General features: G+C 42.3%; 2 protein-coding genes across 5 annotated transcripts in view; both read left to right on the plus strand.

Moving 5' to 3' along the window:
• mrtfab (myocardin related transcription factor Ab) overlaps positions 1-21,536 on the plus strand; it is a 41,252-nt gene extending 19,716 nt beyond the window's left edge. For 2 of the 3 annotated variants that reach the window (XM_046069741.1, XM_046069742.1), the window contains 17 exons: positions 5,892-5,957; positions 10,699-10,754; positions 11,560-11,635; positions 12,344-12,502; positions 13,135-13,298; positions 13,453-13,602; positions 13,817-13,885; positions 14,527-14,711; positions 15,245-15,416; positions 15,935-16,330; positions 16,459-17,451; positions 17,628-17,834; positions 17,924-18,016; positions 18,313-18,453; positions 18,609-18,701; positions 19,828-19,888; positions 19,993-21,536. In XM_046069741.1, the coding sequence (XP_045925697.1) occupies positions 5,892-5,957; positions 10,699-10,754; positions 11,560-11,635; positions 12,344-12,502; positions 13,135-13,298; positions 13,453-13,602; positions 13,817-13,885; positions 14,527-14,711; positions 15,245-15,416; positions 15,935-16,330; positions 16,459-17,451; positions 17,628-17,834; positions 17,924-18,016; positions 18,313-18,453; positions 18,609-18,701; positions 19,828-19,888; positions 19,993-20,567 (3,656 nt within the window). In that variant the 3' untranslated portion in view covers positions 20,568-21,536. Of the gene's footprint in view, positions 1-5,891; positions 5,958-10,698; positions 10,755-11,559; positions 11,636-12,331; positions 12,503-13,134; positions 13,299-13,452; positions 13,603-13,816; positions 13,886-14,526; positions 14,712-15,244; positions 15,417-15,934; positions 16,331-16,458; positions 17,452-17,627; positions 17,835-17,923; positions 18,017-18,312; positions 18,454-18,608; positions 18,702-19,827; positions 19,889-19,992 lie in introns of all 3 variants that reach the window. The other variant, XM_046069740.1, reaches the window with a different exon arrangement.
• Positions 1-26,274, plus strand: part of snx29 (sorting nexin 29) — a 356,821-nt gene that overhangs the window by 115,661 nt on the left and 214,886 nt on the right. The window lies entirely within an intron of this gene.

A 26,274-nucleotide genomic window follows, 5' to 3' on the forward strand; every position in this document is an offset into this window, starting at 1 on the left:
AATATGTTAATAGGACTAAAGATAAGCAATCAGGTTTACTGGCCTGTGTTGGAAGGAAGTAGAAGTGGTTATATGTTCTCTCTGATAAAGAAGTTCAATAACTCGGATATGGCCGTGATGTTAAATAAGGAAGTCACATCACATATTACTTCAATTTTAAAGGTGCCCTGTGGAGTTTGCTTAGAAACAAATACATATTTACATCCAGCGTTACTCACTAAAGCTCATTGTGTGTATCCTCGGGCTCTGTAAAACCTGTTTAATGCTTTTTCTTTATACATACAACAGTCTTCATCTTCCTTGCCTTTTCTGGCATGTGGCTGCATATCTTGCCGCATTTCCACCACCTGTATATCAGTGGAATAGTGTGAATCCATAGGCAGGAAAGTGTATTGCGTCACCTGCATGCTTGTGTGTGTGCACGATAACAAACTCAACAGGGACCCACTCATAAAACATTGCTCAATAGCAATACTAGTGGTCAAAAACTCTACATGATACCTTTTTAAGTTATGACCTAACTGAGAATTCTAGCAAATATTTAATTCTTATAAGATCTCTTTTTTTTTAACTCAGATTGGAAGCTGCTGCTTTTATCTTTTCAGTTTTTGTCGTAGTAGTAGAGGTAGACCGTTACTTCCACTTTACATTTTCGGAAAATCTGTGAGGAAAACCAACACAGTCTGAGGACTTGCAAAAGCATTTTTAGCACTCTAGCATTCCATAGAAAGGGAAAGATCAAGACTGCCAACAGTGACATAATATCAACAAATTGGGGATACAGCCTAATTTGGAATGGATTACAGTCAGTGCATCAGTAAAATAAGCTTCAGTTTGTTTATATCCAACATTACAAGCAAAGGTCAGAGTCATAGATGACTACATTCCTGTGAGGTCTGACGACACAAAACATTCCTGTGAGGTCAGAATGATTGAAGATAGTGGAGGTCTAAAGAAAACCAAGGGGAAAGAAACAAAAAGTTAAGGTGGAAGGAGTTTCTACAGTACCATAGTAACAGCTGACATGTTGCACTGCCACTGTGCATACCTGACACTACAGCTGTAGGTTGAGCAAATGTTATTCCAGGTCTGCTTTTTGCTAACGGCTAACCTTTTGTTAAATTCTTGAAAAGAGGCTTGCATTATATGTAGAGAAAGTGTGAGTGACAGGAACTGCATAAAGCCATGAACGCTTTGGGAATTTGACTCGCCTTCCTTGAACTTTAAGATAATTAGCATTCACTGCAACCCTTCTTGTTGTCGTCTGGCTTCCCAGCACAGTGCGGCAGTGCAAAAGCGGTGGGAGTGATTCCAAGGTGTGAATGGCCTTAACCTTGTATTGTTCCTGCCCTCTAGCCTCTTTCTGTTCTCATTGACGTGCAAAACATTTGCTGTGGTCAGGCGCTGCTGCGTTTTAAAATCCACCACTGTGCAAACGATGAGCTCTGCTTTCCAAATATAACATTTCCAATGCCAATGCCAAGCGTAACGTCCGCACAGAGCGTCTGCGAGACTTGTGTTCGTTAGCTGGGTGTGTGGTAGTTTGGTCGCGTGCGTTTCCGTCTTCACGTGCCCACTTCCTCACCCAGTGTGGGCATTGAAGCATTCTGCCTTCATTGCTATGGTCAGTGTGTGTAGGTTTAGTTGTGCCAAGCCTGGGGGTCTTTGGGGACAGTGACGAACGTTTAATCATATCTAGTGACATGAGCACAGTAGGATTGGCCTAGTTGGCCACCAAGAACTTGGCTCTACCTCACTGACCTCTCCGTTCTCCCACTCTGGCGCCTTTCTAACCTTAAACCTTATCCTTTTCTCACTACTGGTCAGCGGTCTTGACATTTGGTTTGTGACATTTTATAGACATAATAATTCCTCATTTACTTAAAAGACTAAAATATTACAGGACAGTTAAATTAACATTAAGCTGTAGCCTTACACGTTACACCACCGTGTTTAAATAAAGAAACGACGGTGTGAAAAGATGATGTAACTCTGAAACTGAAGAGAACTGTGAGAACCTAGTGTTTTGCCCTGTCTAACTTTATATTCTCTGACTTTCATTGCAACTCTCTGGCCAGCAAGTTTCCATCCTGTTACCAAAAGATCACAGACTCGATTGATTCAGCAAAGCGTCCTCGAGAAAACCTGCAGTCGTCCAGCATTGTTTCCTCTGTTTCATTTAAAAGCTGTAAAGCCTCGTCTGCCGTCTCTCTGTCTCTCTCCCTATGTGTTCCTTCGCTCTAACTTTTTCTGACTGCGGAGGCCAGTTTTGGCTGTGGCCTAGTATCCCAATAAAACTGCCCTGCCTTTTCATCCTTTTTCTTAAATTAACCGAAATGGCCCTAAAACCTGATTTAGATGAAGGCATTGTCATATTTAATCATCAGTATCACTGACTGTGTTTACATCCACACATGAAACCAGGCTACTGTTATGTCATATTAATGCAGGATATCAGAGAACATGTTTATATGCAATCATATATCCTGTTTCTATTAAGTGATTACATTATGTTAAAACCCACGTTTACATGCAGCTGTTAAGTAATCATATTTCTCTCTAGCTCTCTACCATATTGATTTTGACATGCACACAGTAAAGATGTGCAGTGGATTGCATACAGGTAATCCACTGCACATCTATGAAAACTATCTGACTTTTGAGTAAATTATTTTAGATACAGTGATGCATCTACAATTAATGATCTTTATTTCTTCCAACAACACTGCGGTTTCTGTGATACTTCCTCTGTCTGAAGGCCCAATGTAAAAGCCCCATTAAGCCCCGTTTATCTAGCAGAAGTTTAACTGTGTTAACCAGGCTTCTCTTACAGATCTCCTCCAGTCAAAAATTTGTTTTTCTTATCTTAATGTCCCCTAAAATGTCAGACCTTTAAACGTGTCCTGGACAAGTTAGATTTGGTATATACCAAATGAGTAACCAGTAGCTGTCTAGCAAATGCCAACGGTAAAGAAACCTGACACCTCCAGCGCTTAGCGAACTTATAGTACAGAAAGAAAGAGTTTGCATTAGTGTAGTAAAGGTTTTGGCAGTAAACATGGTTGAGTGTGCAGTTTTTGGATGTTAACCGGACCCTGGAACTTCATTCCACTATCTACTAATAACAACGTGAACACTTTGGAACATTGCAGCAGGTTTGTTATTTAACAACCACTAATGTTGCATCAGCCACTGCCAGTTACAAGCTAACTAACAACATAAACAAACAGACTTAACACACGTAATATTCTGATACAGCTGCTAGTTGCTTATTTCGGTGCACAACAGACTCCTCATTTGCTTCTAACTGAGGCTCAAACATGTAGGCTTTGGCTAAATCTCCCTGGTTTCCTCTAACACTAGACATCTTGAGGTGTGCTGCTCTTTCACCGGTCAAGCCAGCACCATTTTTTTTACATTTCATGTGGGATAACCATGTTAAACAAAATGAAATGTTTTTGGAGGGGAACTTTAATCCTTAAACTGCCTTATCTGTTGTAGTCTAAGAGGCAGGCTATTAAATTAACAAAATAAAATGACAAACATTGATCCCCCAAAAAACAACTGGTGATGAACTCCAATAGCCGATTTATTCCTCCAACTGCCCTAGTAACAGTACAACATTTTTTCCCCTATACTTCTGACAGCAATGATTACTTTATGGTCATGATGTTCTAGTACTATTTCTGGCTTCCATTTTTGTGAAGTATTTGGTTTTGATTTCCATATGTGTATGTTATTTGTAGATCATTTTGATGTTTTTACTGTAATATCACACCAGTTTGTTTCCTCAAATCAGCCTATAGTTTCAACACCACTGCAGCTTTTCACACTTAGTAGCTTCACTAGCATGTATGAGGTGTCACTGTGAGACTTCCGCATTTTAAACTACTGAAAAAATGTAATGATGACCAACACTATGATTTTTTTTTTTTAAGTTGTGTCATATACTAACATCTAATCTTACCAATTCAAATGGTTAATAAACTGGCCATTACAAGCTGGACTAAATAGCAGAGGCTTCCTATTAACATACTGTGAGGGATGAGGGATAAAGAGAGGAATGAGAAAGAAAGTGCGGGAGAGAATAAATAAATGAACTGGAGTGTCCTCTGTGTGTGTGTGTGTGTGCGTGCGTGTGTGCGCGTGAATATGAGGAGGGATCATGGTGATGTGAGACTAGGATAGAGGGAAAGTGTAAGATTCTCTTTCCCAGAATAAACCTCTTCCCTGGAAGAGCCAAGTAGCTTGGTATCTTAGCCTTCACTCTGCGATGGCCCGGTCAATGTGTGTCCAATATAGGTTTTTTGTATTTGTGTGTGTGCGTATTCAGGCAACATGTGAGTCTCCTAAGTGTTTGCCCGTGTGTTTGGCACTGAGGAAAAATTAATCTCTTGGCTGCTCCACTGCCGCAACATACATGAAGTCGCTTGGCTGTGTTTAGGTCTCTGTGTTTAGGTCTCTGTGTTTACGTCGCTGACTGTGAACTGACATGTTATTGCTTCCAGAGGGGAGTCTCTAATGCTAGTCTGACCCCTCAAGATGTAGAGCATACACACTTGTAAATATAACAGCAGGGGAGCTGGGATTGCCAGCGAGGATTCAGAGCCAAGGAATGACATTTAGTTGCACCGGCTCTGACGTTAATTCATGGAACTCGCCGTGTTTCTGTCCAGGCCTGGATAGTTTGTCATAACAAAGGGCTAACACAGCAACAGCTACACAGCACGGCTAACTGGTTAGCTAGCCTGCGAGCACCAATGATGTCACTTTGTTAGTGGGAAGGAACAGGTGCTGCTTATGTAGCAGACACAACCCAGGGCCAGAATTGCTTGGGAAACTTCAGTGGTGTGTTACACTTCACACACACACATGCACACACACACATACCCCTTCAACAGTGACAGCTGGTACATATAAAACAAAAGTCTCAGCCGGGTGGAGCTGAGTTGAATGCCTGTGTTCAAACAGTGTTCTTCTTGCCGTGGTCTGTGATGTGTTTGCTCACTTCCCTAAATTCTCATGTGTTGCGGTGAAACTGATACTGAAGCAAATGATGAAATACAATGCACTTGCATGATCATGAAATCATCATGATCATAAAATTTCTTCATCTTGTTTCTAATTTAACTGCGAACTATGATTACGAGGCTAGTATGAGACCCAACAAGCTTTTAGCCCAAAGGTCGAGTTATTTGACTTTAAATGATACAAAAATGAGAATGACTGGGCTAATGTACAACAGCTGAAATACTGTGTGTACAGAAAGGTCAACACCGTTTGTCCAGCTCTGTGTTTCTTAAAGCTTTCACTCCCGGTCTCTGTGTTATGTAACAAGCGCTTCCTGTTTTGAAATGATGGCGCGATGGGCCCATGTGCACAATTTCTCATCTACTCTCAAATCAAGGTCATGTTTCAGTCTGCACTCACAATTGTTATGTTTTTTTCTTCGTCTGCTGGTCTGTCTCATCTTTTTTGCTGAGCTTGCTCTGTCTCTCTTACTGATTCTTTGATTAGTGATTTTTCACTCACATCCGCGCACACTTGCCACAGAGAAATTTTAAAAAAAAAGTCCAGAAACAGGAAGTATGTGGTACTCTGCTCACACCCTCCATGTACCCGCCTCCTCCATTGCTTGAAAAAAAGCACGATAGAAGGGGGAAATGAGAGGATCAGTTGGGTCCTCTTCATGTCAGTCCAAATTCATCTGTGTTCCCATGCGTGGTTATTTATCTAAGAGTGGCAGATGGACTACCGATAACTGGATAATATGAGACAATAAAGGAAGCTTTTAATAGCTCTGAGCTCCATCGCTGCGGTTTCTTATTCTCACCGGCCATCACTGACTCTTCTACTCTCTCCCCCCCCTCACCTCCTCTGTCTCAATGCAGTCCTCCAGCTCAAACTCCAGCAGAGACGCACACGAGAGGAACTGGTCAGCCAAGGGATCATGCCACGTAAGTCTCTGCTTCAAGTCTGTGATGCTCAGGTTTTTCTGAATTAAAATGTACTGTGTTATGCAAACATTGTTACAGCTATAGCCAGTGATGCACTTGCTCAATAAACACTACAGAAACAAGTGACTCAGCCTCACATAAGGAATAATATAAAAGTGTTATGATGCTTTATAGAAACCTACTCTGACAACTAGCGCAGTGTGTCTGTGCCTTTAAGCCAAAGTGCCAAAGCAGTTTCCTGATGCTACAGCATCAGACGGCATGTCAGACCCTGTCAGAGACTGATACATAATACTAATGCTAAACCATATTGCATGGTGGATTGATTGATAAGCTCCCTGTGCTTCTGATTATCCTGATTATCTTCATCTGCTACATGATATGCTGTTTATCTTTCTGTGTGTTTGATATCAAAATATCTTCAGGGAAGACAATATTATAAAGGTTGAGTCGCTGTTTTTGCATCCATTTTTTTTTTTTTGCCCTTTTGTTATCGGTGTGTGCATTCTGCGTATGTAAAATTTGTTGGTGTCTTTGCACCATTTTTGTGTTATCAAAAAGGACAGCTTCCTCCTCTTCTGTATCCACTTCCTGTTTCAGAGTTCCGCACATCACAAGAGGCGGAGATATATTTAAGAAAATGTTCCTCTGTTTCTGTGTAGAACGTAGCTTTGGGCAGTAAGTACCAGGCTTTGTAAAATCATATCTGGTAGTTAATGTTCTATGGCCAAGTGATTGTGTAGTGGAAAAAAATCTCCAAATGAAAGTAGGAAACCCGACATAGTTACTGTTTGGAGATAGAGATGTTTCTTGCAGTTGTCCGAAATGAAAAATTATTTTCTGGATCCTATGTCACTAGTTGCTGTTAGACAGATTAATAAACTAAATTGTGCTGCTCGTCTTTAAAAGCTGAACTATTTTCAGCTCTTGTCTACTACCACTGCTGTTGCGGTAATGTCCAACCCTTGACGAATTAGTTGGCATATCAGTCCACTAAAAATGCACTTAAAGTAACTAACCTTGCTCACTTTGCATTAGAAGTATGGATTAGGCATTAAAGAATGCACTGGAGTGGACACTCAGACCAGGTACTTGTTTTAGTGGGCAGCATGGAGTCTCACATTCGGCCATTTAGTAGTTACGGTAAATCTGTCTGTGTCCACCTCATGCAACAGGCCTGATGTCAGGCCGCTGAACTCAGATCAGTGTGTACTGGTGGAATATTTCACTCTCAAGCTACTCTTCTGTGGAGTTGTGAAGAGACAAAATACAGGCATGGGTTTTTGGATTCATCGAAGATTAGTGTTTGCTCTCAAGGTGATCCTCGAACGTAGGAGTTTTACAAAGAGCCTTTATTATAACTGTTGCCTCGTGATGCAGCAAGGTAGAGCAAAGGCTGTTCAGTTGTCGAGGTCCCTGTTGAATTATAGGAAAGTAAGTGATGTGAGCAAATACTTAATTTTGGATATACGGTTTCCAAATTGTGATGTATATCTACAATGCTAAAATATTCTTAATGATAGTGTGACGTATCGTTCAACACATGTTGCCCAGCGTTAGACGAGACAGTGAGTGCTGGGAACTGATGAAGGGTCAGTTTCTGTTGTGGTATCAACTCCTCACACTGGTTTTGCAATTGTAGGTGGTGTGAATAGGTGAACTTTCCACCCTTCCTCTCTCTGTAATCACCGTCTAGTTGTTCTTGAGCAAAACTCTTGAACTCCCACAAGCTGCTATGATCCTTAGATGCTGTTGTTGCACTGCGTCACTATCAACTGTCTAAATGTAGGCATGCAAAAGAGAATCATTTTGCGGAGAGGTTTGACCTCGTTTTAGTTTTAAAACTCTTGGGAAGCGTATTAGTGCGGACAGGCGAAAACGGAAGACTTTGAAAACAATGACACTCACATTTGGCTTCCTGATTGGGTCTTGGTGTCATGGTGTATCCTTCCCTGATTCGTCAGGCTCCTATCAGGGTCATGTAACATCAGCCTGGACTACCAGTGGTGAATGCAACATGGATAACAAATTAGTAATATAATAGTATAATAAGTGTTACTGACCTTGACATCTTTGCTAGCAGCTCTTCATCGCCAAATCTTCTGCAACTGCGGAAGTTGTGGCCTCAGATATGTGGTTAAACAAGAAATAATAATGGTCCCGTGTCTTGAGGCCAGTCATGTTTTTTCAGTCATACGGTGTAGTAATTCAGCAGAAAATCATACTATGTCTGGGGCTGCCGGCTGATCCATTTGACCACTTGAAAGTTAAATATTGAACCACATTTCCTCAGGGTGGTGAATTCGTGGCGTTTTGGGAAAGGTTAAAGTTCTGAGTAGAATGTTGTTTCCACTAATGAAAGCAGATTTGAAAAAGATGCAGATGTGCCAAAAGATTTCAATTCCTGTGTCCAGATTGTTCTGCCTTGATATCCATTGTTTATTTTATTTGAGGTTATCAAATTGTGCTTTAGGAGCCCCGTTTTGGACCATTGTTCATTCAGTACATCACCATTTGTTCTTCAGGGTAAATCTCTGTTCTGTTGTCTCTCACTCTATTGGGTTGTTGTTTTTTTTGTGTTTCAGTATAGGCAGATAGCCAGACACAATACAGGTGTTGTTTTTATTGTTTCTGGTAATTGCACCAGTGTAATATAATGGCATTCATAAAGGCCAGCTGTTCAGACATTCAGTCCCAATGTCACAATTTTATACTTGAAACTGAATAAAGTGTCACTTGTGAGCTACACTATGAGGTGGATTGCATTAACATACAAACCAAGCAATAACAGGGGGACTGAAAGGCAACAGAAGGTCGCATCCAACATTGCTGTGAAAGTGGTAAAAGTACAATGAGATGTTGCTGCCAATTATACATCGGCAGCAATATCACCCCCACCCTCATCTGCCTCCTTAAGGGTAAATCATCCCTGGGTCCCCTGAAAGACTATAAAAATACAAGCTATAATTATTAACAATATACATATAGACAAACTGATATCAAACCCTAATTTCTATGACAAAGAAATATTTTCTTCACTTGTCCGCAAGTTATTTAGTTTCCGCAGATGATAGTGCTGTTTGTTGTGATCTTGACCGTTGGGTCCATCACAACTGGTGTGTACCGGTTGTGTCATGATGAATTCTTCCCACACTCGCACACCTTTGACAAGTATTTCACCAGATCTTGACCAATCAGACGATCGCTATATTGCATCACCGTAACTGCCACTGCCGTCACAATATCCTTCCCCAAACAGAGTGAACATCTTTGTTTGTTTTCGTTTTCTTTTTCTAAACTCTCACCTTGAAATTTGAAATGAAAGTTTCTGTTAAAGCCTTTGAGTGTGGGTGCCCTTGGTGTCTAATTAAAAACATCTACTCCGTTTAGTTAGTCATGATATTAAATTGGAAACTGTGCTCTTGGCCCAGTACCTTGAATGGACCAAACTGTGTTACATACAGACTTTAGTCTGATATTATTAATAAGAGATGGAATTAAATCTGTTAAAATATTGTTTTAATCCCTCGAAATTAAATGAATAAATTCAAAGTGATATTTGAATCTTTGGAACAACATTTTTGTCTTGAACATTGTTTATTTGTTTGACTGTTTCTCGTCAATGGTGAAACACTCTTGTCCTTTCAAGAGGAAGTCCAGCCAGATATAGTCTGTAAGTGTCTTTCTAGAAATATGTAAAAATGTGTTTCTGCTCACACACATACACTAGTTCATGGCTGAGTGCTGTGATGAATGTAGATTTTCTGTGTGTGCAGCAGTCTGTCCATCAGTCCTCACTCTCCTCTGTCTTCCCACTCCCTTTTAACGATCCACTCCAGACTACTGGTCATCAGCAATTGATGTCTCTCAGATTCCCAGCTACTGTCCATCTCTCAGACTTATTGTATACAGACAGTTGGCCAGCGCACACCAGTGGCATTTTCTGTTTAAAATAATCATTACACTGTCATAAAATAATGAAGCTATTGTGCTGGTTTAGAAATGTGTTAAATCAGGATATGCGCATTAGTATTTGGCACACGAAAAGGTTTCGCTACATTAAACAGGTTATGTGTGTTGGAGGTTTGAGCTTAAACCAAATCTCACGTAGTGCCTCTTTTTGTGTGCAACACTGAGTCACAAACACAAAAAAAGCTGTCTCGGTTCAACAGAAAAACTGTATGGAATAACTTGACCATCTGAGCTCCCAGAAGACAGTATGGTAACAATTAGGCTGAAGAAAATGCTGAGTCAAGGTTTGGGAAAGCTCTGGTCATGGCCACAGTCATGAAGTTCCATGAAGTTTGTCTGCATATTTGCTCCTTAAAACCTAACTTACTAAGCTAAGCTGCCACTTTTGACTACAACACTTCCAGCTGCTTCATTGTAAAAACCACAATGTACACATCTTACCAGCATAGTAACAGGCCAAAGAAATCAATTTTCTTAGTGATAACCGAGGTGGCAGTTTCTGCAGAGAAACTGGGCTTTATTCCTGCACACACAGCATGCTACAGCAGTCCATCAGCCTCCTGAGCTGCTGTGAGAGTGTGGGGTTCAGAAAAGCACTCCCGACCTTCTCATACAGCAGCCACTTCTGCTTTGAGTCTGTCTTCCTCTATAGTTGTATCTGTTTTCACATTGTCACTTGCTGAAAGGAGCATCACGACTCCCCCCTCAGAGCCTGTATGAGCTGTGTTCAGCTCTCTAACCCCCCCTCCGTCCCTCTCTGTCCGTGCAGCACTGAAGAGCCCGGCAGCGTTTCACGAACAGCGGAGGAGTCTGGAGCGAGCAAGGGTGAGTGTCTTAAGTACAGTGAGTTTACTGCTTTCCCAGTGGAGTTGCTTTGTGGGGCGGAACATTTACAGTATGTATGAACAGCATAGATCACCGAGCACTATTTGAAATTCGGTGTATGAGCTTATACGCTGACAAGAAATAAATCAAACTTTTGGTGCCACACAAATAGTAGTAAGGTAGCAGCACTCTTCAGGGAAGGAGCTGCACAAACCAACAGGCTCGCTCAGCATTATAAGCATGTTATTTAATTGTTGTTAAATTATAATAATAATAATATAATATAATATCTCATTGCTATCATGCAAAGTGTAAGCAACTTTGCATGCAAGAAGTAGATCTGAACTTCTGTGAAGGTTTAAAGTCATAATCTGCATCAACTCTGTTATACTCCCTATATACTTTTAATTAATTAATGTTATGGAATAGTAATTCAAACAATAACTTGTTTGTCGATGCTTTTAGTTATAGCATAAATAGTATTCGCAACAAGAACCATCCTTACAAACAAAGAAAGAAGCACCAGCTGCAGAAACTGCCAGGTTGTGACAAAACTTTACCTTTTACAAATAAAATTAAATGTGAGTATCATAGTATTGGACACACTGTAACAGGTGATCTCTGTATGGCAATGCAACAAAGATGGCAATTTAAAAAGATATATACACGATCTATAGTAGCAGTTTATTGCATTGTAAGAAATATCCATTAAGGACTTTTCCCACACTCTTTATTGTTTCTCATATTTTTGCTTTTGATCCTCTTACTTACAACTGTTACCCCTCCATTATGTTTTTCTCCCCAGACCGAGGACTATCTGAAGAGGAAGATCCGGAGTCGTCCTGAGCGCTCTGAGCTGGTCAGGATGCACATTTTGGAGGGTGAGTTTTTACCTAAAAGTGGAACTGGACTTAGAATTCTGATATAGATATCAGAGGTATAGAATGAAATGTTTCATTTAGGTGAAATATATGAAACTTTAGTAAAAAGGAAACACACAGTAGACAAAATGGAACTAGTTTCAGATAAGGTTAATCCATAGTTCTTAATTCATATTAATGGGGTCTGAGTTAAACTGTAATTTCTTGTAATTTGGCGGAACTCCATACATTTCATAAACTCATTACTCTGCCACATACATCAAGTCTTCACATACTGCAGAATGAGTTTGATGTAAGGCCTTTCCCATGCGCAATTGTATCTGCTTGTTTAAAAGGTTTTCCAATGGTGTTCATGTCTGTTTGCATAGGGTAAGGGTAGTAAGGTATTAAGCATTTTTATGTTACTATATTAGTTTGACGTTTAATTTTCTTGTTAAACCAGCAGCTGCATTTGTTTTGTTTTGCTTTTTTCAGTTAATTCAAATCCATGAAGCGCTAAAAGAGCCTTAAAGCTCAGCATCTTTGATCTTCAGAAGTTCAACTTCATGTCTTTCTGCATCTGCTCAAAATATTTAAATGGATTAAATGTTGATGTAGATCTTGTGTATACAAAGCACGTACCTGGTGCTGTCTCATTTTAGCTGTCGAATGAATGACTTGATGAATGAATTTGCATGTATGCATGTTGTCGTGTTGTGTCCTCCACAGAGACGTCGGCAGAGCCGTCCCTGCAGGCCAAGCAGCTGCAGCTGAAGCGAGCGCGACTGGCAGATGACCTCAACGACAAGATCTCCCACAGACCAGGTCCCATCGAACTGGTTCACAAGAACATCCTGTCTGTCAACTGCCCTGTGCACTCACCGCTGGGTAACTACACGCACACCTCAAAACATTCTAACAGTCGCAGTTTGCGGACTGCTCCATGTCTAAATGTCCTCAAAAAAGTAGAACATGTGCACACATTGATTAAGATCATCAGTACATCTGATTAAACAAAACATTACAGAAAACAAACCTATAATCCTATTTCCGTTCTGTCTGAACATCCATGTATCTACACACTCTTGTAATGGAGTATTTTAAGGGTGAGTGTTTAAACACACACACTTCTTAATCACTACAGGTTGCATCACTCTACCGGATGTGATACCATAAAAACTAAAGCACACAACCTTTACCGAACATCTCTGCAACAGAAATGACACAACAACTATGTTTGGACATAGCCCTGTTTTGAAACATGGTTGGACATATAGTGTTGTATAACTTCTGTGAAATTAATCTTGTTTGGCAATAGTGAGCCTTGTTTGACTGTGAAACACATTTTGAGGAAGCCAGGAAGTGAACAGTTTTGCCTGCTGGCGACAGTGGCTGGGATAATTCCCAAATTCATGAGCCATTTTCACTGTTTTACTGGTCACAGCGATTTTTAACAGATCGCCACGAGATGCCACTCTGTTGTTTGACTGACTCTGAAAAAATTTGTTGTCTTGTCATAGATTCTCCAAAGGGAGCTGGGGGAGAGAGCTCGTCTTTAGATGAAGACAGCAGTGACGCTCTGTCACCAGACCAGCTAACCAATCACGACTCTCCTCTGAGTGCCGTCCCTCAGCTGTCCCCGCCTGATGTGCTCACCCAAAATGGCGATACGTCCCCCCCACAGGTACCACTGCAAGATGTCATGTCAAGTCTAGGGCGACTTTCACCTTGAACTTATTCAAACAAAAACAAAATTCAAAGGAAATGACTTTGCCATGAAACAAAGCAAGTGAAGAAAAAACATGTTCGCACTATTAACTAGCGTAATATCTTCTCAGTTCATTACACAGTCCCCTCCTCCTCCTCCTCCACCGCCTCCACCACCTCCTCCACACGTGAATGGGTCAGACTTCTCCCCACTCCCAAAAGTGACAAATGGAACAACGGTGACCTCCACAAACTCCCGCTCCTCTACTGGACACATCAAGGTGTGGAAACGCTGGTTATTTTCTTCTCTTCCCATAAACAACCATGAAATATTTCCCCGTTTCTAGTTGAACATCCTGTAGATTTGATGACTTGTGAATAAATCTGACCTTAATCTCTATTTGTGGAGCAGCTATAATTGGCTCACCCTCCCTCATCTCTTCATATCCTCACTTCCTCCTCCCCGACCCCATTTCTCACGGTTTCTGTCAGCAGACTCAATCTAAGACGAGTTCAGACCGTCCTCCGCAGAGACCTAAGAAACCAAAGGACAGCAAACCTAAGGTCAGCAATCTCTTTGTTTCGTTTTCATTTTAACAGGCGCTGACCAGGACTTAGGGGTCTGATTGGTTTCAAATAATATTTATCCACACTAGTCAAATCTGAAAAGCTGTCAAAACATATTTATTGGGCTGCTTTATGACAGCAGTTCATCTTCTAAAAATTAAGATTGTGTTTGTCAGATCTAACCAAGGAGCTAAACTCTTATCTCACTCATCTAGTCGTCTGTTCTCTCCCTGTGGTTTTGGTGTCAGTTCTCTCAGAATCAGAGAGCCAGGGCTTTTCTCTAGACTCAATGTTTTGACATTTAACACTCATACAAGGAGAAATCAATCATAGAAGGGGAAGAGATACAATTTTCTGCAACCGCAGTATCCTCAAACACCAGAACACAGGCTTGCTTTTTCTGAACTGGAAATACTTGTTCTTTGGCTGTAGTTATGTTTTTACTGTTGACCTTTCCACCTACATGTACTGAATGCACTTTTTGTTAAGTTTTATTCAGAATTTCAGATAAGTCAGATATCAGTAACTTATGTAGACCTGGACAAGGCAGGATGAATGTCCCACACTGATGGTATAAGTTGGTTTAAAAGTATAAAAGAGTTGTGTTGTCACTTAACGTTTTGGCCTCTTGGGTGTAGGTGAAGAAGCTGAAGTACCACCAGTACATCCCCCCAGACCAGAAGGCAGACAAAGAGCGTCCGCCCCAGATGGACTCCTCCTATGCAAAGCTCCTCCACCAGCAGCAGCTCTTTCTGCAGCTGCAGATCCTCAACCAGCAACAGCAGCACTACAATTACCACACCATCCTGCCCGCCCCTCCCAAGTGAGTGTCAAGCATGACTGACTGCATTGTTTTTATTCAAGGAGTCAACTTGTTTGCCACCCTTTGAACCAGAACCCATAGTTCACACTTTCACTAAGTCCGCAGACTTATCATTGGGGAATAACCCACAGTTCATACCAAACCCAAAATTGTACATAACATGTGTTGGCATCATCAAGGTAACGTGATGTGTCGTAAAGTGCTGTCCCGTTTTACCACTCTGTGAGGGTTCAGGGTTTAGGCTTTAGGGTGGAGATAGGGATTGGGATTTTGTGCCGTGACTTGTTCCCTCCAAATTAGTGGTCTTTGGGTGAGTCTATAGAGCCTAGAAGATACAGAAAACTGTGTGTATTGTAGATAACATGATCAAGGAAAAGTAACTAAAGTAAGAATTAATAAATTTTTTTAATAATAAAAAGCATTTTTCACATTTACCACCATTACAGTTGCATCTGCGACCTGGCCTCAGTCAACATCCCCTGCCATGTGAAAGAAGGATAAGACATACTTTACTGTTTTCTGCCCCTCCGCAGGCCACCAAATGAACATCCTCCCACAACCAGCTCTGGCCCGTCCCCCTCCCGCAGTGTTCCCACAACAACCACCGTTGCCTCCTCCAATCAAAGCGGGACCCCTCGTCAGAGCCAAGCTACAGTGGGAGGAGCCAAACCAACCACTCTGCCAGCAAACCTGGATGAGTTCAAAGTAAGTTTTGCCCAGTGTCAAAAATGTACCTGCCAAGAATATTTTTAACTAAATATGTCTTTTATAGTAAAAAATATTCCAGCTTGTTTTATCTGCCATTTATTTCAAGAGATCAGGAAGTTAGTGTTAAAACTAATCTAAGTGTGTAAATGATCACTAAGTGCTTTGAATTTATGCACCAAGAGTGTTTTGAAGGTCATAGTTTGTCAGACCTTGACATACTTATAAACCCTCCTAAAGTCCAACTCATTAAGTGTTTCCCAACCTTAAGCTGGTCATTTCATTTCAAAATGTTATAGAGGCCTGGAGTTCAAAGTGGTCAATACTTCACAAGTAAAAAGGGGTAAAAATCCAAAAAGGGGTCCCGGCTCCCTGGCTGGAAACCATTGAACTAAATTATGTTCCGTTGAACTTAACACTTTGTGTTTTTATCTCCTCCTTATCACTTATTCTGTTCTCTTTCACACTCTGAGTCAATGTCTGCTAAATGAGTACTGGTCTGGTTTCTCATCCTCCAGGTTGCTGAGTTAAAACAGGAACTGAAATTGCGTGGTTTGACCGTGTCAGGCACCAAGAACGATCTCATTGAGAGGCTCCGCAACTATCAGGAGCAACATGGCGGCACCGCGGTGGTTTTGAAAAATGGCACATCACAGCCCAGCCACCAGTGCACGACCTCGGCTGCTAGCACCATCACATCCTCTCCAACCACAACGACCACCCCTGACCACCAATCAGGAGAGGGGATGTTTAAGTTAGCTTTGTCATCATTGGCTCAGGTGGTTCCAGGGCGGGTCATGCGATTTGGCAGCACCAGCTCCAGCCCTCCGGTGTCCCCTACGCCGTCTGAGAGGTCGTTGGCTGGGATGAGTCCAGATGAGACAAGTTGTAATGGAGACATGTTTGGAGAGATGGTGAGATCTATATGTGAAGCAAATAACATGTTAAAATATTGTCTTTTTGATAAACACCCTGGGAAATAATTGAAGATCTTCCTTCAAGCTTTTTGCCAACATTCTCTTCTTGTTTTGTTGTCCTTCAGGTGAGCTCTCCCCTGACCCAACTCACCCTACACCCATCGCCTCAGCACCCACCAAACCTCTCTCCACGCTCACAGCCTCTCTCCAAGGTCAAAGAGGAGGTCCAGAGCTCATGCTGCCACTCCAGGCCTTCAACCGGCTCATGTCAGCCTCCAGAGCCCCCTGCCATGGACACATCCTCCTTGGACAAGGACCAGATGCTCCAGGAGAAGGACAAACAGATCGAGGAGTTGACCAGGATGCTGAGGCAGAAGCAGAGGCTGGTGGAGACCCTCAGATCCCAGCTGGAGCAGGGCAAAGTGACCGGTGCAATAGTGTTGGAGAAGGACGGAAGTGAGAAGAGCAGAACATCCCAAGAGGTTAAACTTCAAACTCTGATAAAAGCCTCAGCCATTCAGCCACCAACTCTCCCCAACGGCATCTTGGTGAAGGTGAAGAAAGAGGTGGATCCTGAGGATGGGATGGAGGGAGTGACAGAGGAGGCCCAAGCAAAGAAACTGGCCCAGCCGATGCAGTGTTCTCAAGAGACTCTGCTCAGGCTACAGCAGATTCACCGGCTGCAGCTCCAACAAGCTGAACAGCAGAAACAGACGCTGCAGCAGGTGCAACTGCAGAAAGTGGCAGAGGCAAAGTCGAACCCTCAAAAGCTACAACAGCAGAGGAAAGAAGCACAAATCCTGCTCCAGCAGCAGCAGCAACTGCAGCAGCTTATCATCCAGCAGACCCAACAGAAACAGCTCCAGGCCCAGCAGAAGTTAGCACAGCAGAAACTTGCCCAACAAAAACTCAGTCAACAGAAACTGGTGCAGGAGAACCAGGTCAAACAAACCCAAGGGCAAGTTCAACAGAGTCAGCAGAAAAACACAGTTCAGCTGAAGCAGGTTCAGGTGCAGATCCAGAAGCCTGCAGTGAACCAAACCCAGCAGAGGAGGCATCTGAAGGCTCAGCAGAGGCAGCAGCAGAGGCAGCAGACGGCAGCTGTCACCACACAACAGGTAATGTCACAGCTGCTCCGCATAATGAAATATATTTTAAATGAAAAGGCTGGAATTTCACCACATTCAACAACACCAGCCACTTAAGGTGTTGGCTGATGAATAAAATGCATTAAAGTTTGAAAATCTTCATGTCACTGAAAGAGAGAAACTTAGTGTTTGGTTTCCATTTCCAGGTGACCCCAGTTTTTGTCAACCAGCAGAACGGCGCTCAGATCCAGACTCAGGCCATTTCATTAGACCTCCTTAAGGCAAATGGCACGCCGACACTGGTCACCGACAGCAACGGCAACCACTACCTGATTGCTCTCACCAATCACACCACAGACGGACAGAACGGAGTGTCCTCATTGGCCAAAACCAACGGACGCATCACACTGCAGGTACAGTAAAAGTGATCTTCCTCGGTGGGCTGTGCTGGGTTGATAAAATGGATAAAATATTTATCTGCAGCTCTCTCTCCCTCTTCTAGAGATTGCTGTCGACTCCAAGTAAACTCCCCAGCACTGACAGCCAATCAAAAGAGCAGCCAGAGGCCGAGCCCGTGAGCCAGCCAATCAAAAAGGTGCAACAGAGAGTATGACACATGCTTTACTGTTTTTATTGCACATGCTTTCTTTATTTAATTTTTATTTGTAGTTTATTTTATTTTAAGTATAGAGCAAGAATCTATTCCTACCACAAGGTGTCGCCACTAACATAGTCATCCAAATCAAACAGACCATAGATGAAGATGATCCAATGCAAAACAGCAGCCTGATATTTTAATAAACTTCAGTAGCCAATCACAGTTGAGTATTCAACATATTGATGTCTGCTGTTATCCAGTCTAAATAAGTCTCCGCCGCTCTCTTCACTCAGGGACAGAAGGCGGGGCTACACCTGGACACCAATGGCGAGCCACAGCCCAGCCTGTCCGTCACCGCTCCGCCCAGTCTGCAGCCTTTCTTTGATGACATGTCAGACAGCGAAAGCCAAAGCAACTTAATCTCATCTCTCAAGGTAACGCCACCACCTCCTCCACTCCTGACAGCTCCCATCGCCATGTCATCTCTTCTGCTCAGGCCTCTCCACTTGATGTAAACTTCATTAACTTTTCCTGCCTGTTTCTTCTCTTTTTCTTTTCATTCCATCATCTCATCACCCCACCCTGACAGAGAGAGGAGGTGTGTCCGCCTTACGACCGGCACACACTGTTCACCCCTCCCTCTCCCAAACCCAGCACTTCCCTTCCTACTCAACGCTCCAAAGTATGTCCTCCTGTTCTGTCTCTCTCTTGTCTCTCTGTTCCTCTATTTTTCTTCTTAGCTTCCCACACTTGAGCTTTGTGTATATTTTACTGAGCTTAGAAGGCAGTTGGAAAGTCTTGCAGTGCGGTGTTTTCCATTTGTGTCTGTGAAAATCCTGGTGTGTTGGGGTATTTCAGGGATGATTCATTCTTCTTTTTTGGTGCATCTTTTCTCAGTCTACCTTCTGTACTTCTGCTTAATCATCTTCTTACTGAATGCATTGTGGGAAATGTGTCTACATTTTACCAGGCAGTGGTTGGAAACTGCATTCAGACGTGAGATATCTGCAAGTATATTTCACAAGTGACAGGTGGTCAGAGAGTGAGAGAGACGCTCACTCAAACTACAACACGTCGTATTCTGCTCTGTTCAGACTTGATGAAGCATTTCTACTTTCCATTGTTTTAGATTCAAAGTGACTTATACATATTTACATACTATACTATGTTGTCTGGCCTAAATATAGGATGTTTTATGTTTAACCTTTTAGATCAGTGGTTCCCCAAGTGGCATGCTTTAAGGACAGACCTACAGTGCCGCAAAATAGATTTTCTTCTGTCTTTTTTTTTTTTTACTGTGCATTAACTTTAGATCTTGAATAAAATTTTACCACATTAAAAACAAAGTGACACATACGTCACCACACAAAACACACCTCTTTGGCCAACATGTATATCGAATGCTTAAAGCCACTAACACAGGAGGTGAGAGCAGCACGTTAGCAGAGCAGCAGCTTCAGTCCTCTGTCCACAAAGGATGTGTTCAGGGACAGTACTGAGTGTAGGTTCCCCGCGTTATGACAGCCCTCAGAGCCCAATACACAATCACTATAGTGATTGTAGTGAAAACAGACTTCAAATAAGCTTTGCGCTGAAGTGACATGTATACTGCATGAGCAAAACATGAGCCATTACGTGGCCTGTTTAGACAGGTGGAATGATTAAAGTAGAAATATAATGTGTGAGACAGACAACTGACTTTACAAACTTAAAATATGTGTATGTAAAATATGTGGTCAGTTTGTCTTGTGGAGAAGCCTGTCTTCTGTGTGACAGTCATGTGATAACATCTTCTTCTCTATTAGCAGGAGAATGGCGTGAACAGTCAGCAGATGGACGACCTGTTTGACATCCTGCTGAAGAGTGGAGGTAATAAACTCATTACATTACATTTAAAAATGTATGAGAGGAAGACACCAAGTGTCTGTCGTGTCCTGTGCTGACGACATTTTTCTCTCTCTGCCCTCCTTCAGAACTCCCCGGCTTCAAGGCCAACCCAGACCCTTCCCTCGCCCCTCTCCACTCTGACCCGCCCTCCCCATCTTCTCCCCAAACTCCCCTCCACCTCTCCCCTCCCACCCCTACAGAGCCCCTAATCTCCCCTCAGCCTTCTGTGGGAGAGCCCTGCACAGGCAGCGGACGCCTGGAAGACTTCCTGGAGAGCACCACAGGCGCCCCACTGCTGGGCGTGGAGCCCGACGGGGGCCTGACGCTGATCGACGACCTTCACAGCCAGATGCTGAGCACGCCCAGCATCCTGGACCACCCTCCCTCCCCCATGGACACGTCCGACCTGGGCTTCTCCCCTCACTCTACTGGGCTGGACTTTTGCGACCCCACACTGGACAGCATGGACTGGCTTGATATCTCCATGGTGGGGACCGCAAGTGGAGGGAGCGGAGGTAGCGGAGGGGGGAGAGGAGGAGGAGGAGGAGGAGGAGGAGGGGGGAGTCTGGTCCCGCTGGCACCGCACACTCCACAGAGCGTCTTCTCGACAGATTTTCTGGACAGCACAGACCTGCAGCTGCACTGGGAGTCATGTCTGTAGCCCGTCACGCAGATGGACACGCGCTGGCTCACACTGTGTACAGGCTCCATCTTTATTTCACGCACATACAGAAACCTTTTCTATGCTGTCTCTACCACTGCGGGGGTCACTGGCACATGCAAACACACACTCACACACACCCATTTACACAGTTTGCCCTGTCTTTCACTGCTGTTACTGTATGCAGGATGATGTGAAATAGGAAAGAAAGATAGAAGTTAAATTCAAAGAAAGGACTTGAACTTGGTGGAATTGAAGTGGACTTTTTAAAGTTTATTTCTATGGGGTTCCATACAGCAGACTTTCCTGTGTCCTGACTGGCATTATAACCAGGTTAAAGTGAACCAGCAGGAAACTGCTGGTCACTGTAACCCGACATTTCAACCCTTGGAAACCGTTTGACAGATTATAGCCAAGGGGACTGTCAGTGACGTTTACTCGGGCTCTTCGAGATAGCAGAGTGTGTGTCAGTGCCTCCTAAACTTTGCACTTATGCTGAATCTGATTGGTTTAAAGGGGGTGTTCAGGTCAACAGCCGAATCCTAAAGCTGTGTGAAAGCCACCACTGTTATGATGATCAGCTGAGCTGTTGATTGTGTGAAAAGAAAGGCAGCTGTTGGTGACCTCGTCACCCCACCGTGGCAACCTGAACCCCGCCCACACTAGTCAAAAAACCGTCATTGGTTGACAGTTGCAATTGAAATGCACCATATCAGTGGCAATTCAACATTTTGAAATGAAGCCTCATTGGAGGTTGTGTATTATTGGTAACATTATGGTAGACCACTATGTATTGCTGTATATGGGGTGTATATTATCAATCGTCCGTATGACTATTTTTCTTTGCTGGTTGCTTTACAGTCGAGCTAGCCGGCTGAGGAACATAGGGTAAGGGCGGGGCTTCCAAAATACTTGGACCTTGTCATTTTTTAAAGAAAAAGTAAAAAAAATAAAAATAAACTCAAAAGATGAGTCTGTTTTTCTTTTACATGGTCAGATTAACATATAAAATGCAAAGCATCTCAAAGGAGACAAGACTGTTTGCTCAGAGCTTGCTTTATGCATGCTGTGTAATTACTTCATTATTTATAACTATAAACTAACTAACTAACTATTATTAAATCATTAGTAACCTGCTGCTCTGTTATTTAGTAATCGTGGTGATAAAAGAGAAATGCCACCAGGGGGCGCCAGAGTAAAGAAAACAGCTGAACACAAATGTGGCCACTCATTTAAAGCAGCACCAAACACAGGATAGATAACTGACTGTGGACAAAAAGTACCTTTATTTTTTTTAGATCTGTTTCTAGTGGTTCATTCTTTATAGTTAAATGTTGAGAAACTACAAAGGACCTGCTATTTTGCATGCAGGAAAATTTCATTTGCTCTGAACACATGATCATAAATCACTTTCAATCTCTAGATTTACATTTTCTACTTACAAGATGTAAGATTTGTCTGCCACTGTTATCCAAAACATGACTTTCCAACCTTAAGTTTGAGTGTCCCAGACACTCCAGAGTCTGAAGTTTGATCCCCTTAACTGCTTTATGCTTGGTCAGAACTAAAACACACACCTGTTCCCTGTGAAGGAGGAAGTAAACAGACTTACTAAAATTACTGATACCAGACTTTAAAAGTAAAAATCCAGCATTAAAAACAATATTAAGTAAAACTATGTAGAAAAATATAATGAAATAAATGTAGAAGTAGTCACTGCAGAAAAATGGGATCACTGTGGTCCCTGATATATCATTATTCATACTGCTACATGAAGTGGGGCACTTTTTAACAATTTTATATACTGTAAGGCTGCAACCAATGATTATTTTCCCACAGTGACACCTTCACATTGTGTGTACATACACTCAGTTGCCAGTTTATCAACCATACAGTTGAATGAACACCGCTCTAAAACATCTTAACCTTTGTGAAGGGAGGATTTATTGCAGGACTGTTGTATTAGACTGCATTAGTTTTACTAAGTGTACCTAATAAACTGGCAACTGAGTGTTGTGAGTATACGTGTTTGGCATTTATGCATGAAGTCAGTTGCTTTATTGATTAATTGACTAAACAATTAGTCACTAGCTTCACTCAAATACCAGAAGGGTTTCAATGAATTCTCCCCAGACATTTTATTTTGAAAGCACACTGCCGCTTCTTCTGCTACTTCCACTTGACATGATGGAGAAAGTTCATCTGTGCGGACACTGGTGAGTTTCCCAGACACACGTGCAAACTGTTACACTCCTCTCCATCATTTGCACCTTTGAGTATAATGCAATCCATCACAACGTCACTGACTCAATTATTACTGTAGAATTGGGTCAACACACTGAACATTAGTATACATTGCGGAACGATTTTATTGCATTGCATTGCATTACATTCTACAGGTGTTTTAATCTTTCTGGTAACTCAGTGTAGATTTTTATTTAAAATTTAAATACTTGGCTTTCCTTTGTGTCGTCTCTGCTGCGGTTAATGACTCAAATTATTCTCAGTAATGGATGTGACTGATCCGTGTAGTGAAGCGTAGAACTGCAGTCAAAACACAGTTAAGGAAAATTAAGATATGACGAAATGACTCAAACTATTTTTGTCCTTTCACTGCCAGCTCATATACACATAGACTGTTGGGTTAGCACTCTTTCAAAAGAAATAAATATCTTGAGGCTGACACACACAGTAATGCAGCAAGATGGTTTCCTCACTTGTTGCTGTTGTGTTGCATTGGTCATCTCGCTTTTTATTTTTTTTTTACACCCGCACTCGTAGGCTCAACAGTACTGCAGAATTTTGTCTGCTGGTTCCCGGTGAGCCTTCACACATACTGACACTTTCAGTTGGACGTGATGAGCCGTGTTCACAATGCATTGGTTCATGTTAAAATAAAATCTTAAGCGTGAGTGGATTATTTGTTTCATTATGTGCCGTACACAAACCATGGAGAGGGGCGCTTGATCTTTTATTTTATAAAAAGTAAGACCCTCCCCAGCAGTATTGTTTTATTTGGACCCTCTGATTCACTTCAAATAACACACTAAACAAAATATTGACAATACAGCCACTAAGGGCTTGTGGACTGCAGTATTTCAGCCCAACCTCATAAAATATTACCCTCTGCATATGTCAGAACACACCTCCATGTAACACAATGCCATGTTTGGTCTCTTTTTCTACATAATAATACTCACAAATATAAAATGTATAAAAGACCCTCCCACTACTCTCTGGGATGGTCTTTCTTCTTCATGTTTTCTTGAGGATAACTGGCCAAACTTTAACCAGGTTTTCATCTTTACTTATTTCCTTACAACAGCTAGAGGAAAAGGTGTGAGTGATCTAAAACATCAGAGGTAAATATAAGGGTGGGAATCAAACAAGTGCGTCTTTCTAGTACCAGCAATTTGCTTCAGCGCAGTCCAAAATTCAGGGGAGAAGTGTTAGTAATTAGAGAGCTGTTGTTTTAAGCAGAGAGGGGTAAAGCGACCTCTTCATCATCTACTCCTCTTTTCTGTGTAACACTGGACTGAGTCGAGCTCCAAATGCCCCGTTTGACTCGTTCTCCCAGCCTTTCAAGTTTCACTCTGCCAGCCCCTCATCATCCCTTAAAGACCCTGATGAGCCCTAGGTAGCTCTCTCTCTCTCTCTCTCTCTCTCTCTCACACACACAAACACACACACACACAGTCGGGTTTCCATCACTTTCCGGGACATTACATTGACTTACATTCATTCCCTGGAGACTTACCCTAACCTTAAACCATGTCTTCACCCCAAAGTTTAAGGATTACATTATGTTGACTTGCTTTTTCTCCTCAAAAGGAAGGACCTCACAATGTAAACAGATTTATGTCCCCACAACTTTAGAAATACCCACATACACAGATATTCAATGCAAGGCACGCAAACATGCAATCAGCTCAGTACGTTCTTACAGATTCATTTCACACGCACACACACACACACACACACACACACACACAGGTCACAGCAGCTCCCCAGCTCTGCATCAGTACCATCTCCCTCTCTCCTATACACAGAGAAGATAAAAGTCCTGAGGCCATGCTACTAATTAACTACAGTGAGCTCCAAAGGGCCGCAGCGCCACGAGGGCTAAAGATCTCCTCTGTATTCCACATCCCACTGACAGGAGCCCGCCACTCTGCAGCCAGCAGACATGCGTGGTCTTTAATGAAACGTGCACAGAAAGCCTTTTATCAACAAAATTTGAACGTTGTGAGAATGAAAGAAAATGGCATTTTGCTCTATGAGGCTGCCTTCTCTGCTCTGTCGTGGGAGCTTGATATTTTAGATTTAGATTTGAACATTTAGAGTAGCACTGATTGTTGGTGCTTTTCTTCCTCCAGGATCCACCCTCTTCATAGTTTTACAATCTATTTTTTCATCATAATTTTATATGCTATGATTTCTGTTGTGAATTTATTCTGTACACATGACATCCATTGCATATCTGTCTGTGCTAGGAGAGTGATCCCTCCTCTGTTGCTCTTCCTGAGCTTTCTTCCATTTTTCCCCCCTGTTAAAGGGTTTTTTGAAGGGCGTTTTTCCTCATTCTAACGATAGAGGGTATTGATTGTAAAGCCCATTGAGGCAAATGGTGATTTGTGATATTAGCAAGCAAAATGAATAAAGCATATAGATAATAAACAAGCACATAGCAAAATAAATAAAAATTGACTTGACAAGAAGATCGATACCACTCTCACATGGTACGTGTGTTAAATGTGAAGCTCGACCCAGGAAGTGATAGCTTAGCTTAACGTAAACACAGGAAACAGCAGCTAGCTAACCTACCAGCACCTATATGGTGTATAAATGTACTAATTGGTAAAATGACAAGTTGTGTTTTTACACACAGTTAATATGCTGGAAGTACTGTATGTCTTAGCAAACAACAAGCAGTTGCAGTGACTTCATGAAGTCTCCGCTGAAACTCGCCTGGAAACTTCACAGGAATGACAAGGCTCCAGAAACAGCATTTCTATATTTCAAGGTGAAACAATTCACAACTACACTTTGAAATAGCCATACAGAAGTGCTCTTAGTCCTGATGTAGAGTAGATCAGTCCCTAGTATGGCTCAAACTCAGAAAATTCTAGCTCCTACAATGTCCCACAGTGCAACCCAGTAGCATTTTATTGTTATACCCTCACTGAATGAGAAACAAGCACATCTTTCAAACAAACATTTCAGAATAAAACACCTTTTTCAAGACCCTAACCTACTGCGATACCGCCACTCAAACAGGATATGTATATTTCTTTGTGTTGTTATTAGTCAAGATGAGCTCATTTTGTAGTCCCCATCTTTACTGTCTTTGTTGGTTTAATATCATGATGTTGGCAATGCCAGTGACAGTGGTGTGTCCTTTGCTGACTTTAATGTGAGGTTGAAGCTGTTGATGTGCAGTTTTATCCTGCACAAAACCAAACCTGAACATGCATGTTCACTCACCCGTTTGTTCAACCAAACCGTCCTGTGTTTTAAGGGGAGCAAGTGTTTCTCGTCATGCCTTCGTCTCCTTTCCCCGTCAGAAGCTGTATGATGTGAGAGAATCAGTCAGGTTTCGGTGGATCCTGTTGCGACTGGGGAGCCTTTGATAGCAGAGGATGTGAAGGCTGACATTTGCACGGGCAGGGGGAGATGTGGGGGGGGGGGGGGGGGGGGGGGGGGGGGG

The sequence above is a fragment of the Micropterus dolomieu genome, linkage group LG14 (genome assembly GCF_021292245.1).
Source record: "Micropterus dolomieu isolate WLL.071019.BEF.003 ecotype Adirondacks linkage group LG14, ASM2129224v1, whole genome shotgun sequence".
Classification (NCBI taxonomy): domain Eukaryota; kingdom Metazoa; phylum Chordata; class Actinopteri; order Centrarchiformes; family Centrarchidae; genus Micropterus; species Micropterus dolomieu.